The sequence below is a fragment of the Sesamum indicum genome, linkage group LG3, assembly GCF_000512975.1.
Source record: "Sesamum indicum cultivar Zhongzhi No. 13 linkage group LG3, S_indicum_v1.0, whole genome shotgun sequence".
Lineage (NCBI taxonomy): Eukaryota > Viridiplantae > Streptophyta > Magnoliopsida > Lamiales > Pedaliaceae > Sesamum > Sesamum indicum.
In genome coordinates, this window is record NC_026147.1 from 12125332 (window position 1) to 12141230 (window position 15899).

Here is a 15899-nt window from a genome sequence, read left to right on the forward strand (position 1 = left end):
GTTAATGAAGTTTCTACTATGCATATCACCTATCTATAAATTGGAACATCTCAAAATAGTGGACACAAATGGAGGCAAAGAGCATGTACAACCTATCCCCGATCAAAAACTGCATAATCGCCGCACGAAGATGCATATTGAGACATTGATTTGTCCACAAGGAAATAAAAATATTTTTAACACAGTGTTTGGACCTTGGATTTTATTGAAAGGAAACACTGAGGAAGCCATTTTCCTTTCTCTAGCTGAGAGAGCATAGAAATGCGTGCATATATATATATATATGTTATTTAATACTACTTGATTCAATTTTTCAAGATACTTGACTACAATGAAAAGGATTAAGAACAACATTTTCTTATAATGAAAATGGATAAATTTAATTTTCAATGATTTGTTGTTCCCCTCACTTGCTTCACAAATTCCATGATCCAAACAGATAAAAAAAATCCAGCTTAGTTTAGGACCATGGAGGATACAGCAAGACCATGGCATAACCAAAGTCGCAGAGCAAATTGTTGTGCATATTGGATATGAATCCATTTATATGGACAACTGAGTACTATAGATGTACAAGTTAAGACACCGCTGTTTCCCAATGAGCAACTTAAAACGAATATGACATTTATCTGCAAACCTAAAGATGGATTATTAAACATCTTTTCTAAGAACCTGGAGGTGATGTGTCATGATCGCAAATGTAAACCCGCATCCCTCCCTGCATAATTCGAGTAAAACAAAATAAATGAACAAGTGAAAAGACAAGAACATTCTCAAAGGAGATCAAGATAGCCATTTTATGCACACCCCAAAAAATTGCTGGCCTAAGTGGATACATATGCAACATAATATCAGGATGGAGATATTTAGAGTAATCAGATCCATTGATTACTGTATGTGAAACTCTGGTTGTCTGTTAAATTTTTTCCTCATAATTCACTTCACAGGCACTTTTAATGCTTCATTCTATATTCAACATAATCTTAAGCAACACAAGCTTTGAGTCTTCTCAATCAACCTACAATAAACATAAGAAAATAAAAATGTTCTCATCAAAACAAAAAGTCAGCTCAAGTTGATCAGTGCACATTACATGTCAAAGAAGAATCCGACATGTGTTAGATGCTACAAAAGAACCTTTCCATTCTCCTACAGTTTTCCAGTATCATGCTAGAAGCTAGCATACTAACCCTCAACAAATGTCCAAATAACTACTTGTCCACATTCCACAAAGAAAATTGACTCAACCAGAGCATATTAAATGTTGCAGTCAGAAACTATAAACAATAAATGCCCAATAATATCAGGTTCCAACAACTTTGGAAAGCAAACTCAGGGTTTATAAGCTGCCATGATAGCACATGAAAGGTCTGGTGACGTTTGAATCATAAGCATATACCAAATCTGTCACTAAAACCTCTCCTCTGGAAAACAATTCACAAATTACAAATCCTATCTTTAATTCCAAAATGCATTATTCACTTTCAATTTTTTCAACATTCTGAACTGGAATAAGGATCATTTATTTCGCTTCAAATGACAGAGAAAAGATTTTTCAGTCACCTTTTCTTTTAGATAAACTTCTATTTCTCTCCTAGTGAATTCAATAATCGAGCAAAATCTGAAAGGATTTGTGGATAACTGCATTCAGCTGTTTCAACAACACCTTCCTTACACGATTGACAGAAAAGAAAACCCCAGACAGTTCTATCAATTTACCATGCCTGACCCACCGGCTCTATATATTTGAAGCCCTAATCATGAATTTCTCAACAAATAACACAAGAGAAACAGTTGCATTTGTTGAAACAAATATTAAGATATGAAGCAATCAATTTAAATTTTTCGTTACAAAAGAAAAAAAAAAGCTAGGGTTTTAGAGGATTGAGAAATACCGGGTTCGAGGAGAGAATGGTGGAGGATAAGAGGCCGCGAGAGGGGAGGTTGGCGAGGAACTTGGAGGCTCCGCCGCTGGAGCCAGCCGTCGGGTTGCTCGCATCGAACGGCGGAGATGCGGTGGAGCCACCTTCCATGGCGCCTTCTAATTTCACTTGAAGAAAATAAATGTACAAATTTACTAATAAGATTCTAGAGAGAGAGAGAGAGAGAGAGAGAGACTGCTGGAGAGAAAAAGAGTCAAATGAAATTCACAATATACAGACTATGATATGTATGTATATGGGCTTATTATTGTAATGTATTGATTAAAGTCCAATAAGGATAATTAAACTATTTTCATTTCTAACGAGAGAGTGTATGAAGAAAAATATATATATTGCAATTTAGATGATGATAGCAAAGACTATATGAGAAATACTCCAATTTGAATAAGTAAGTTTTAAGAAAATAAACAATAACATTGTGTATGAAATATGATTGTCGATGTGTGTTACCTCTTACATTTGTTCTGATTGCATGTGAATATTTATCGAGTTGTGTATTTGATGGCAATTATGAAAATAACTTTCAAGAGTTTGTCTAAAATATTTCAAGTCAAGAACCCTCAAGAATGAGTATCGAGGAATTCTGTCGAGACTTCCACTAAGTGGTGCGCATTCGTGTGATGAGTGTCGCATTTCATCGACGATGGATGTGTGACGTCTATGCGCTTTATTGGTTTCTTGACAAGCGTAGTTGTCAAATTAATTGAATTGACTCGCAGAAGTTGTTATGTGGAAACTCTTGTGGCAAAATCAGTATGGAAAGTAATCTTCCAACTTGAAGAGCCACAGTAACCTTGTGTATCGGGCTATTGTATCTTGGTTCTAGCTGATGTAACTGTTGTATTGTGTGGTTGCTAAAAGCTTTGCATTAGTAGTCAGAACATAAATGAAAGTTCATGTGTTTTCAGAAGATTCGTCTATCATGAGATAATGGTGATCTCCTATGTCCTATGGACAATGTTACTTTCTAGAAGTTTGTGGCAAGAACTATTAATCAATAGGAAAATATTTTTTCATGTTGATTGCTGAGAAATACAGTCAAGAGTGGATATTTATTTATCAGGATCAAGTATGGGAACTGATTTAGAATTCTATTTCCCTAGACTTTGATAGGGAGATAGCTTGATAGAAGTATCGAATCTGTATAATATCCGCAATTAAAGGTTCACACCAATTCACCTATTCACTAGCTCTATGGACCCTTGCTAGATGAACACCTATAGTAACGGGTATTCTTGGATTAATGAGTTGATCAAAAGTGATTAATTGTATATGATTCAATTAATTTGGAGCAAGACAATTATCGGATTAAATTGTATGTGTGATACACCCAAATCTAGTCGAATGTGGATCTATAAGGGTTACACACAAAATACTAATGATATTGTAGAAAATTAATTCAAGAATTAATTCCGGATGAAAATTAATTATTAAATTATTTCTAGAAGAGAGAGAGAAAGAGAGAGAGAGAGAGAGGGAGAGAGAGAGAATTAATTTAAATTAGTTTAAATTAATCATGGAATAATTGAATTAATCAATTGAGGTCCTATGTGATGGAAAACACAAAATATTAATTAATTGAACTAATTTAATATTTGAACTTTTAAATTAGTTAATCTTAATCCAAAAATTAAATAAAAATTTAATGTGGACCTAAAATTAATTAATTGAATTAATTACAAACTAATCCAAAGTTAAAGTGTGTTTAATCTAAATTATGATCAAGCCTTAAGGGACCACAAAGACCTACCATACATTAAAGACCCTTGATTAAGGGTTTGCATCCTTTTGATTGGAGCTCACCTACTCTTGACTGGAAGCAATCCACTGTCTCTATAAAGAGCGGGAGTGGTTGGCCATTTGTATGAGCTTGCAAGATGTGTATATCTACATCTTTCTCCCTCACTCTCTTGCATCTCTCTACTTCTTAAGAATTTTATCTTTTTCATTCTTTTCTACAAGAGCTTGAAATTCATTCAAGAATCTCCTAGGAACCCAAAACATTTCTACTCTATGGAAGTGTTGTTTTGGTCCCACTCTCTTAAATTTCTAATAAGGTTCAAAGAAAACAAGTTGGTGTTTTGTGTGAACTTGTTAGAGAGAGCTTTGTTTAGCTCTTGTGTGGACAAAGCAAGACACCATGTTGAATGAGAACTTTTGAAGCTAGGACACTCCAGTATTCCCAAAAAGGTATTTAACCACATCAACAACTTGGTGTGCAAGTGCACGAATAACACAGTTTATGTAAAATATGGTCCCTTTTAATATTTTATTTATCGCTTTTGTTGCTCATTTAATGTCTTGGGCTTTTACTGATTCTTTAAAGTGGTACCATAGCCCGATTCGTATACTTGGATAGTTGATTTATGTACATTTATGTGTTTTACTGTATTTAATAGCATGTTCGTTATTATTGTCCTATGTTTATTTTATATGGCTAAAATCTGTGGTTGTTGAGATTTCAATTTTGGGCATGATCAAGATATTAAATCTTAATTTAATTTTCTATTTTTGAGAAAAACAAAAAAAAAAAAAAGAAATGGTACGACCATTGGCTTTGGCCGCCCAACCGTGCATAGAATGGTCCTGCGAATAGGCACCAAATCCTGGGGCACAACTATGTTTCAAATCCAAGTCTACACAATGGAGGAAGGAATCATCCACCAATGCACCACTTGGTGGTCTGTTTTAAAAATTTAGAGTTTTATATTGTATTTGTAATTAACACTCTATTTGGAACGTCCAAGTTGTTGAGATTGCATGCGCTTTGGTATATGAAATGAATGTGTATGATATTGGATACTGACAGATATTTGATATATGCTTTAATATAAGATATTATATTACATACATGATATATGATATATATTTGTTATTTAATGTGATGAATAATAGACAAGGATGATCACGAAGCCCTTAGACCCATGTGATTATTTTATTTATTTATTGTTGTGTATTTGATGAGGTCTATATGTCTCTTTAATTCACTCCATCTTATCTATTGCCTTGGAATGATAAGGTTTACCTTCACCCAACTTATGATTGGGTTTTCTTTATTTTAAGTTGTAATAAGAGTAGATTAGGGGTGAGGTTTTAATTTTTATTTTAAAATATAAATTGGTGGAGAAAGTAACAGAAATAGAGGCCATTGGTGGAAGTCCAATTGAAGGAGACCTAGGTCCATGATTGTATGAAATGCAAACATTTTAACAGTGTAGGAATATTATCAATTGCATCCCTTAAATTAATCAATGATCTAGCATGGGCTCGATGTATCCAAATCTTCCATCCATAATGTTAATTTCGCTTTCTCTTATTTCGATGTAGATCAATATGTTTAAAAAATCGCTTTCCGTTACACTTGAGAATAGTTTTCATATCAAAACAAACTATGCCGATTAGCTTTAAAATCTCAAAATTATTTTGAATTTAAAAAATCGCACCTATGTGATTGATAGACTTCCCCTCACTTCCTTTCCTGAAGGGTTTCTACTAATGTGTAACGCAAAGAGTTCAAACATTGGCATAGTGATGACCGTCAGGCACATTTTGCCTAATGTTAGCAACCATGATCGACGAGATATAGAAATAACACACTCACTTAGACCACACCTTTGTGGTCCACCTCCGCCTAGAAGAGTTATATGCAATATAGGATTGGTATACTATGTATGCGGTGTCTAAGGAGTTCTTTTTCGGTAACTGTAATTTTCATAAAAAGGAAAAGATATAGTACAACAATCATAAATCAGGTAGTGTTTCCTTCGACAGGCCAAGAGATACGCCACAATCTATAAAGTGCATGTATACTAATAGAGCTAGCTAAGGTAATACTAAGTATATGCTGTCTAACATCTTCCACAATTAAGTTAGTTACAATATTCGGGTTCCGCTCAGTGCTTGAATCGTCTAAGATTTCTCTCTCTATATATATGGTAGATACATGCACCCAGTAATGCGCGATAGGCCACATTGACGATATGTTTACCCCTCCACCTCCTTGCAGCCCACTCAACATCCGTCGTCCAATCTCTATTAGGCCACATTAAGCGTACAACTCGTCTAATAGTGTGAAGGCATCGGCGACTGTATCGACATCGAAAGAATAGGTGTGTGTGTGTGTGTGTTTCCACCTCATCCTCATCACATAATACACATCTACCTAAGTGAGATAACCATGGTTTGTTCGTCGTAGGTAGTTTATCCAATATAGCAAGCCATAAGATAAACATGTGGCGAGGTATCTTCAAAGCGCCCGAAAGTAGTGAAGTCCAACCTACTTTCGGGCCTGGTGGATCAAATAATCGGTATAGAGCCTGGGTCGTAGGGATTCCACCGGCAAATCTCCAAATAATTCGATCATTATCCCCATGAATCGGTGGAAGCATGTGAGTAATCTTCAAGTACTCTATGTTAGTAATGAGAGGCCACTGCTACTGACCTGCTTGGATGACAGAGCTAAGCCTGATGGATTCACGAAGACTAAGGGTGATCAGCCCCCTCGAGAATCTCTCCATAAGAGGATTTAGATGATGCCATGGGTTATTCCAGAGATAAAAGTCACATCCATCTCCAATATGGTATTCCACCATTCGTCGCAGCCACGTTCGCAAATGGACCATTTTCTTCCAACTCCATGAGCCTCTATGATCAGGGACAGTCCATATTGAAGCATCACATAGTCGTCCCTCGTATAGCCAATCAACCCAAATGGAAGTCCTATCACACCGGATGACATCACATAATTTTTTGCATATTAGAGCACGGTTCATTGTGCTAATATTCCTCAGCCCTTGTCCTCCCTCAATCAGTGGTTTACAAACTTCCTTCCACGCCACTTTGGCGTAACCACTATTCCCCGTTCCCTTTCATAAGAAAGTCCGCAGGTGCTTCTCAATGTTCTTAATAACCCTTTTGGTAGTATGAATGCCGAAACCCAGTAGACACTCAACGCCGTGAGTACAGATTTAATAATTTGCACCCTCCCTGCATATGAGAGTGTCAAGCCCTCCCAACCAGCAATACGTTCATCAATTTTTTTCAGTAAAGGTTGGCAGTCAGAAATAGACACTCTAGAAGAGATCAAAGGAAGACCTAAGTACCTCATCGATAGAAGCCCCTCCTGAAATCCAAGCACCGCTAACATCTGCTCTTTTAGTCCATGTGCAGATTGGGAGATAATAAGATGCCTCTTCTCCACATTAAGTCGTAGTCCCGACCACGTCCCAAATCGATCCAATCTGTCTTTGAATACTCTAATAGAGTCAATGTCAGCACGACAGACAATAAGAGATCATTAGCGAACCCCAGCTGAAAAATACGAGAAGGCTCACATTTTCAATGAAAGGTAAAGCCCCCGTCTTCGTCGATCATTTGTAAGAATACCAGGTGCATCACCTCCATCACAAGTACAAATAGGTATGGCGAGAGTGGATCGCCCTGTCAAAGGCCCTGAGCACCTGCAAAAAAACCATACGGTTTTCCGTTCATCCCCACCGAGAATGAAATGGTGACACACTCCTCAACCCATTTCATGAATACCACTGGAAACCAGAAGAGTTGCAACACAACTAACAAAAAATTCCATTTTATTGTATCGTAGGCCTTGCGAATATCCACTTTTAACGCATACCTCCGTGGTAACCGCATTTGATTGTAGCCGGTAAAGAGTTCATGTGCCAACATAATATTATCCCCAATACTTCTACCAGGTATGAATGCAGCCTGACAAGGACTAATTAACTTGTCCAACGCCACTTTCAATCTTTGGACAAGTAGTTTTGCAATAATCTTATACAAAATATTGCAACACGAAATAGGGCGGAAATCAGCAACAGTCATAGGAGAGTGTACCTAGGAATAAGTCCCAAAAGCATGCTATCTAAGGAGTTCTTTAGGGAGAAGATGACTGAGGGACCATACGTCTATGACTATTGTGTCAAGTGGCTCTCAGTTGTTGAGCAACTACGTGGCATGAACATGATATTGGACAATGACACATATCAATGTGTTCTTTAAGTCACTTCCCCCTTTGTTCGATCCGTTTATTGTTAACTACAACATGAATGGACTTGAGAAGTTCATCCTTGAACTGATCAATATGTTGGTTCAATATGAGTCGACGATTAAGAAACCAACTCTTGTCATGCTTGGGGGACCATTGATTTCTAAGTCCAAGGGCAAAGAAAACCCAATATTGGATTGAAAAAAAAAAGATTAAGGGCTTAAGTGGAAGTAAAGGAGTTCAAGATAAGGGCAAAGAGAAAATAAAAATGGTGGTGAAGGGCCAAAAAGATGGAAGATGAATGCCCCTTCTGCCATGTCAAAGGACACTAGAAGAGGAATTGCACGGAGTACCTTGTCTTTTGTCCAAGTTATTTTTGTTGTTGAAGTTAACATGGTTACTAACAATACTTCTTGAGTATTTGGATACCAAGTGTGGAGCTCACATTTGCAATTATTTGCAGGTGACGACAAGAAGTAAAAATAAAGGGAATATGATCCTCTAGCTAGGAGAAGGCAAACAAGTTGCTGCCACAGCTCTAGGAGAAGTCCATTTAGTTGTTACCCTGATATTAGGATAGTGTTAAACAAATTCTATTTTGTACATAGCATGATCAGGAATATTGTATTCGATCCCCATTCTTGATTAGGAGGACCGCAAGTTTCTTGTTAATGAAAAATACTTTTATTTGATGAAGAATAGTTCTCATTTATGCTTGAAAAATTACATAATGTCTTATATATTGTTCCACACCATAATACGATTATAAATATTCAATCGAAAAGAAAGCTGGATAACCAACTAAAAGCACAAACTTGAAATGTTAGACTAGGTCATATATCCAAAGATAAGATCAAGAAGTTGGTGGAGTCTAACAACTACTTTATAACCTTTATGATGATTATAGTATGATTATGTTTACTTAATGAAGTACAAGTTCAAGCCTTCAAAAGTTCAAGGAGTTCAGACTTGAAGTAGAGAATCAAACTGGTCGCAAAATCAAAGTCCTTCGATCCGATCAAGGGAGTGACTACTTAAATGGTGATTTTCTGGGTTACTTAAAAGGGAATTAGATTCTCTCCTAATGGACTCTTCTGGAACGCTACAACTTAATGGTGTTCCTGAAAGGAGGAACCCAACCCTGTTGAATATGGTTCGATCTATTATTAGTTTTATTGAATTGTCTCTATCGTTCTGGGACTATGCACTTGAGACCACTGCCAAGTTATTAAACATAACACCATCTAAGACTGTAACCCAGACTCCTATGGAGATATAGCATGACAAGTCTCCTTCCTATGAATATCGTGGGGTATGGGAAGTTCCGCATACATTAAAAGATTAATTGGAGATAAGTTGGATTCAAGATCTAGTTTATGAAGGTTTATTAGGTATTCAAAGAAAACTATGGGATACTTCTTTTATAATACCTCAGAATAAAAGGTATTTGCTTTGAGAAATGCAGTGTTCCTCAAAAAATATTTTCTATCGAATACTCAACAGGAAGAGTTATTGCTTGAAGAATCAAGCGAAGCAACTCCTCAAGCAGAAGTGACTTCATCATTAACTTTTGAGGTTTGTGTTGACGAGATACGAACCCTCTAAAGGATATCTAGAGTATCTCTTCTGTCTGAGAAATGCGATATGATAGGATTGACTAATCAGTTGGATAATGATTCAAGGGCTTCCAACATTGATTTGAAAAAATGGCTTGAGGCAATGAGATCCGAAATGGATTCCATGTATTCCAACAAGGTATGGACCATGGTAAATACACCTAAAGGTGTTAGGCCTGTGGAGTGCAAATTGGTCTACAGAAAGAAACTTGGGGTAGATGGGGAGGTAATGACTTTCAAGGCAAGACTAGTGGTAAAGGGTTACCCAAAGACCCTGGGTGGATTTCAAGAAAACCTATTCACTAGTAGTCATGACCAAATCCATTAGGATATTACTTGCCTAGCAACGTATTTTTTATTACGAAATATGGCAAATGAATGTAAAAATAATGTTCCTCAACAACTTTTTGAGAAAGAGATTTATATGTATCAACCGAAGGATTTCATTACTAGAATAGGTGACCAAACAGACTATCAAATATACTGATAAGATAGTTATTTACAGACCAAACACTAGCAGGGCATTGATCTGCTATATTATAACTGGTAATCTGTAGTACACTATATGTGTGTGTGTGTGTTTTTTTAAAATTATTCAAAATAAAATATTTATATAATTCTTATTATTCAGTAAAGTATATATATGATGAGTATAATCCTAAATTTATCTAAAAAGACTATTTTGCCCTTGAAGGAGTTTAAAATTGTAAGTTTACACAGAGGATCCGTGTCTTTTTAATAGGGTCAGATTGCCAATCGGATCGGGACTCGCGACCCACCCCGATGACCCGATACACGTAGCGAACAACTATTGGACAACTGAACCCCCTCCTACGCTATAAACACTCCATGATCATTGCATTTATGGTAAGACATTAATTACATTCAGTATTCTATTTTAGATTGCTTGAGCTCGCTTATTTGCTAATGACCTACATATTGAAAACCTGGATACCAAACACTGATCTAAGCATCGGAGGATTTTAGTTAGGGACCACCCCAGCAAGCTTAACGATATGTTTCTCTTTTCTCAGGGTCCTTGCATTTGTTTGGGAGGAATAACAATCTCAAATGCCCTAGAAGATCATTTCATCTGACCAGGGAGGTCATGGATTTCAACCGGATCAATATAAAATATATATTTTCACAAAATAAGATAATAATTTAGTATATTAAAGAGATAGAAAAATGCATAACAAAAATTTAAAAGAGAGAGAAAATATCGAAAGTTAGTTATGCAGATAAAAAAATAGATCAAAATATTAAAAGAGTAATGATGATCAATAATTATATAGTATACATACTGATATAGATGATGCTACAATAATAAATTAATTCTTTTAAAAATTTTATTCTCTTTGAATTGACTTCCAATAATTGAATTAGCATTATCCATATTGTATTCAAGTTTTGGTCTCACCCTCTGTCTCCAATTCAATTTAAAATAAAAAAGATCTACAAGCTGAGTCATCACACTAACCAAATTAAAAATAAAAAAAATATAATGAAAAAGACATCCTCAAACTTGTCTATAACTAATTGCAAGTGGCTTTAATGGAAATTCGGATAAGTCTGAGCTTCAATGTAGAGCTTTCAATGGATAAGAACTGAGGAATGACCCGAATTCACCGTGTCCAACTTTGACTGCGCCAAATCCCATCAACCTGCAGGCCCATGTCGCCACGTGTTACAGATCAAGACAAAACGACCAAGATCAATCATTCAACACTGGACCATAGAATAACCATGCACCAGAGTGGTACCAGAACAAGAATCCTCGCACAAGTATACTTATATTATTTTATGATATCGGTAGCATGATTGGTTTTTGGTATGCGTCAACTTTCAAGAGAGTGATTAAACAAGCAACCCAAATTTTGTCACTGTGGTAGTAGGCAGATTTTATTCATTCTGGTCTAACTTTTGAGAGAGAGAGAGAGAGTGAGAGGTTGTGTGTGGAAAATAGTGGACAGGAAGAAGAAATATGGTTGTGGAAGAAGGTGAAACGCCGAGGAGCCCAGAAGCTAAGCTGGGGATGCAAGTGGAGGATTTATGGGATGTGCAGGAACCGCAGCTGAGCCCAACTGAGAAGCTCAATGCTTGTTTTGAGAGTATTCCTGTATCTGCTTTCCCTCCTGATCCATCACAAGGCAATATTTCTATTCCATCAATTGATTAATTTTATGCAAGAATTTGGCTTGATTCTTGTTCTTGATTGTTATATTATTTGTGGGCTTCGGTGTCTAGTATTTTGTTTCGCTGTGTGTAAGTGTGTGTGTGTTTGGTGCATTATCTTATGACGATTTAGGTGATCAAGAAAAAGAGTTGGGATTACCCACTAAAAAGGGGTAGATTGGTTGTGGCAAATTGAGGTGATCGATCAAAGATTCGTTGGGGGAAAATATATTGAGGACAGAAAGAATGAAAATTGGTTTAAACAAATACTTTTGTGTTTGTATAATTCGCCTAAAAATTATCTGTTGTGCATAGGTCAGAGCTGCATCAAGAATCATTTCTGATGTACTCCTGACAGTTGGAAGCGTGTTCTTTTAAAATTTGTAGAAACCTATCTCATAGCAGCATTTGATTTCACCCAAGAAATCCTACACTGTTGCGGCTTTCTTGGCTGATTGGTTCCTTTTGATAGACTAGTGTGGTGAACTCCTTGTACTTCTGTATATTGAGCAAATAATGCCTTAAAAATTCTCTGTGAAGTTGGTCTGACAAGTTATTTGATCTCTGTTTTCTGTATAATTCTCTCTCTTTGCTGAGCTATTATTTAGATATCTCAGCCTGATCCTGTGGAGTTTTTCGGTACAGTTATTGAGATAAGATCCGATACAAGTCTGGCAGATGCTGTGAAGCTACTGGCCCGGCACAAAATACTTAGTGTTCCTGTGGTGGATGTCGAAGCAGCTGAAGATGCCACTTGGATTGACAGATACATAGGCATTGTAGAGTTTGCTGGCATTGTTGTATGGATTTTGCATCAGGTCCGCTCCCCTATAATAATTGAACTTGGAAGTTCTTAAATAACTTTGATTAGATGGCTAGAATTACATTTCCTAATGACTCCTATGAAGTGATTAAGGTTGAATTAAAAAAGGACTACTTATACCTTTGTCATTTCATCTGTCTCATGAAATTAGAAAATGTAACAGATACAAAGCATTAGTTTGGGCAGATTGCACTTTTCTTGAACTCTTTATGTTTATGATTTGTGAATCATTCTGTCCTCTTCTGTGTTTGTTCTCATTCTGATTATGTGGAAGATTCTACGATGGGTTAATCGCACTATAATACCAACTGTAGAAGTTGTTCTGGTCTTGACTAAAATAGAAATGTATCAGCTCAATGATGAGGGATGAGAGTCACATCAGTTGAGACATTATTATTGCTGTTATTATATACCTCATCGTCTATCTATAGTCTACGATGGGCCTGTAAAGTTGATCGAGTAGATTCTACTTTTCTAATTATGTTAAGATTCTGATTGTTATCTCCTACTTCAGTCTGAAAAGATGGAAGGTGGCTCAGCATTTGATTCAGCCATGAATGGCTTAGATCATGATGTTGGATCTGCTGTCGCTGCGGCGGCTAGCGGAATTTCTTCTCCAAGGTTCAGAAGCATGCACCCTGACTCTCCAACTGCCACTTGTGGAAAATTTTTTGAGACTCTTACTTCATCTGACTTCTACAAAAATACAAAGGTTACTCTTTCAACTTGCTTTTTCGCATTAATCGAATTGAGTTCATTTCACATTCCAATATTTTGCTGCCTGAACTGAGTCACTATTTATTAATGAAAAACAGGTTGGAGATATCTCAGGATCGTTTCGCTGGGCTCCATTTCTTGCTTTGCAGAAATCTAACTCTTTTTTGACAATGCTGCTGCTGCTGTCAAAGTACAGAATGAAGAGCGTTCCGGTGATTGATTTAGGGGATGCTAAGATTGATACCATTATCACTCAAAGTGCCGTTATTCACATGCTAGAAGAATGTGCTGGGCTTCATTGGTTCGAAAGCTGGGGTTCAAAAAAGCTGTCTGAACTAGGTCTCCCCTTAATGAAACCAAGCCACATGATAAAGGTTATCTAGATATTATTTACTCTATGCATTAATTTGAGGCTTTAACTGGACTCCAGGTGTTGGGTATTAGGGTAATGTTCTATTATTGCAGCTCTCATTCTAAACATAATCATTTTCTGATTGAGATAAAGTTTACCGTAATCTGTTTGGTCAACCTGAAGACGTACTTGAACATTCTGCTTTCTGTTTACCAAATGAATTCATATATAGTATAAGTTGACTTCTATTTTCGTGTCCAAATCTACTGTAACTTAACTTACATTTTTCTCTTTCATGTGTCATTTGGTAGCTTAAACGTGCCCGCACCAAGAGACTTTTCTCTGTTCTTTTTGTGTTATCTTTTCTTTTGAGTTGACGATAGCTTAAATAGACATTTAGGGTTAGATTTCAGGGTAATCTGTTCCTTATTACACTTTGCTGCAGCTTGGATTGGTTTAAATTGCAAATGCAGCTATGTGCAAATATGGTCAGGTGTTTTCAAGAAAGATGAGAGGACATCGAATAATCAACAGCTATAAAGCAATGAGATGAAAATAAACTTATCATTCATTTCCACTTGGGGCTCATCTGCTTGTGGGGGTTGGGCCGTCAGGTTATGGGGGTTTTGTTGGCAAAATCTCCTTTTAGTGACTTGTCTAGTTTGCCTTACTGCACTTTAACCTCACATCTAATTCACTTGCTTTCTTAACTGACTTTTTGTGCATGTGTTGTCTTTGCCATCTGCAGATATATGAGGATGAGCCGGTGCTGCAGGCTTTTAAACTAATGAGACAAGATGGAGTTGGAGCTGTACCTGTTGTCGCAAGTGATGGAAGTAAGGCCATTGGTAATATAAGCATCAGAGATATCCAATTCCTTCTCATCACGCCCGGAATCTACAAGGAATACAGGTCCGTGGTCTACATACACAGCTAACATACATGCTTGATTATTGCAAATTTAAATACCGATTTGAAGTCATAATAAATGTAGTTCATGTAGATCTTCAATGGGGATTGAAGTCATCAAGTTCTGATGCTGTGGGATGCTATTCATGTAGACATGTGTGCGTAATCACTCATTTGAATCTCAATTATTCATCTTATTAGTATAAGGAATTAAAATTCTGTAGTTTCCTTGTATTCGAGGATTAGTTGCTCTTCAGTTTAATATCGGCATTGAATGGAAAATGAATTGCCAGATGAATTATTCCAGTAACAGAAAGTTACACATAACATCACATGGTCTAGTCGTTGATGAGGAAATTTACATGTTCTTTTCTTTTGTTGCGTGCTTCTACTTTTGTTAGTTACGCATCCGAGAGTTTTGTGATTATTCTTATGGTACTTTACCTAGTTGAAAGTGTCGTGGCAATATTGCATCCAATGCTCATTCATTTAAAGTTCTCAGTCTAGTCAATCAATGACAAAGTCAACAACCTTCTTTGTTCTCTCTCATTTGGCATTTTAATCCAGATCTATCACAGCCAAGAACTTCCTGACAGCAGTTAGAAGCTATCTAGAGCAGACTCAGAGTGAGTCACCGTTGCGCAGCGGGATTTTGACCTGCCGCACCAAGACAAGAACTTCCTGACAGCAGTTAGAAGCTATCTAGAGCAGACTCAGAGTGAGTCACCGTTGCGCAGCGGGGACCTGCCGCAGGAACGACACACTGAAAGAAGTCATTATGAAACTGGACTCTATGAAGATCCACCGCATTTATGTGGTAAACGAAACTGGAAATCTGGAGGGAGTCATCACACTCAGAGACATAATCTCGAAGCTGGTGCACGAGCCTCGTGGTTATTTTGGAGACTTCTTCGACGGCGTCCTGCCGCTGCCCGCCAATAGTAGGGTCTAAACCACTTGCGAATAAACATATTCCCGGCCGACATTGCAGTTTGGAGGCAAGTGCTCTGTCGTTTTAATCAATAAGTGGAGTTTAACTGATTTGATGTGAGACCTTTCTTGTAATTGTAGGTTAAGGTCTTTTTGTTTCTTTTTGTTTTATCACTCTCTTGTATGCGCATGGGACAGAAGAAGGAAGAGTTCTTGAATGACTGTGCTCTGTCTTCTCATATGATTTGCATCGTTGTCCTAAATTTGTTCAGCGCTTAGTTTCTTCTTGGGAAGTATCGAGCCAAACATGAGTTGGGTTATTATATTCTTATACATAATTTATCATTTTTTGACTCATGAAATCGAGTTCAAATTGGCTAATAGGCTTTACTAGACGGAAATGGTCTTTAAGTTTAGTTTCGTTGTACTT

The 15899-nt window shown here is 36.9% G+C and overlaps 2 protein-coding genes across 2 annotated transcripts in view; one reads left to right on the top strand and one right to left on the bottom strand.

Annotated features, from left to right (window-relative positions):
* Window positions 1-2141, bottom strand: part of LOC105158134 (apoptotic chromatin condensation inducer in the nucleus) — a 4047-nt gene extending 1906 nt beyond the window's left edge. Inside the window, exons 1-2 of the mRNA XM_011074772.2 lie at window positions 1896-2141; window positions 673-718 (exon numbers count right to left, since the gene is read on the bottom strand). Of these exons, the coding sequence (XP_011073074.1) occupies window positions 673-718; window positions 1896-2033 (184 nt within the window). The 5' untranslated portion in view covers window positions 2034-2141. The remainder of the gene's footprint in view (window positions 1-672; window positions 719-1895) is intronic.
* Window positions 11353-15814, top strand: LOC105158135 (SNF1-related protein kinase regulatory subunit gamma-1). Its single transcript, XM_020692648.1, has 7 exons — window positions 11353-11713; window positions 12384-12556; window positions 13076-13273; window positions 13377-13652; window positions 14379-14542; window positions 15107-15193; window positions 15281-15814. The coding sequence occupies exons 1-7, from the start codon at window positions 11548-11550 to the stop codon at window positions 15489-15491; spliced, it is 1275 nt and encodes a 424-aa protein (XP_020548307.1). The 5' UTR covers window positions 11353-11547; the 3' UTR covers window positions 15492-15814.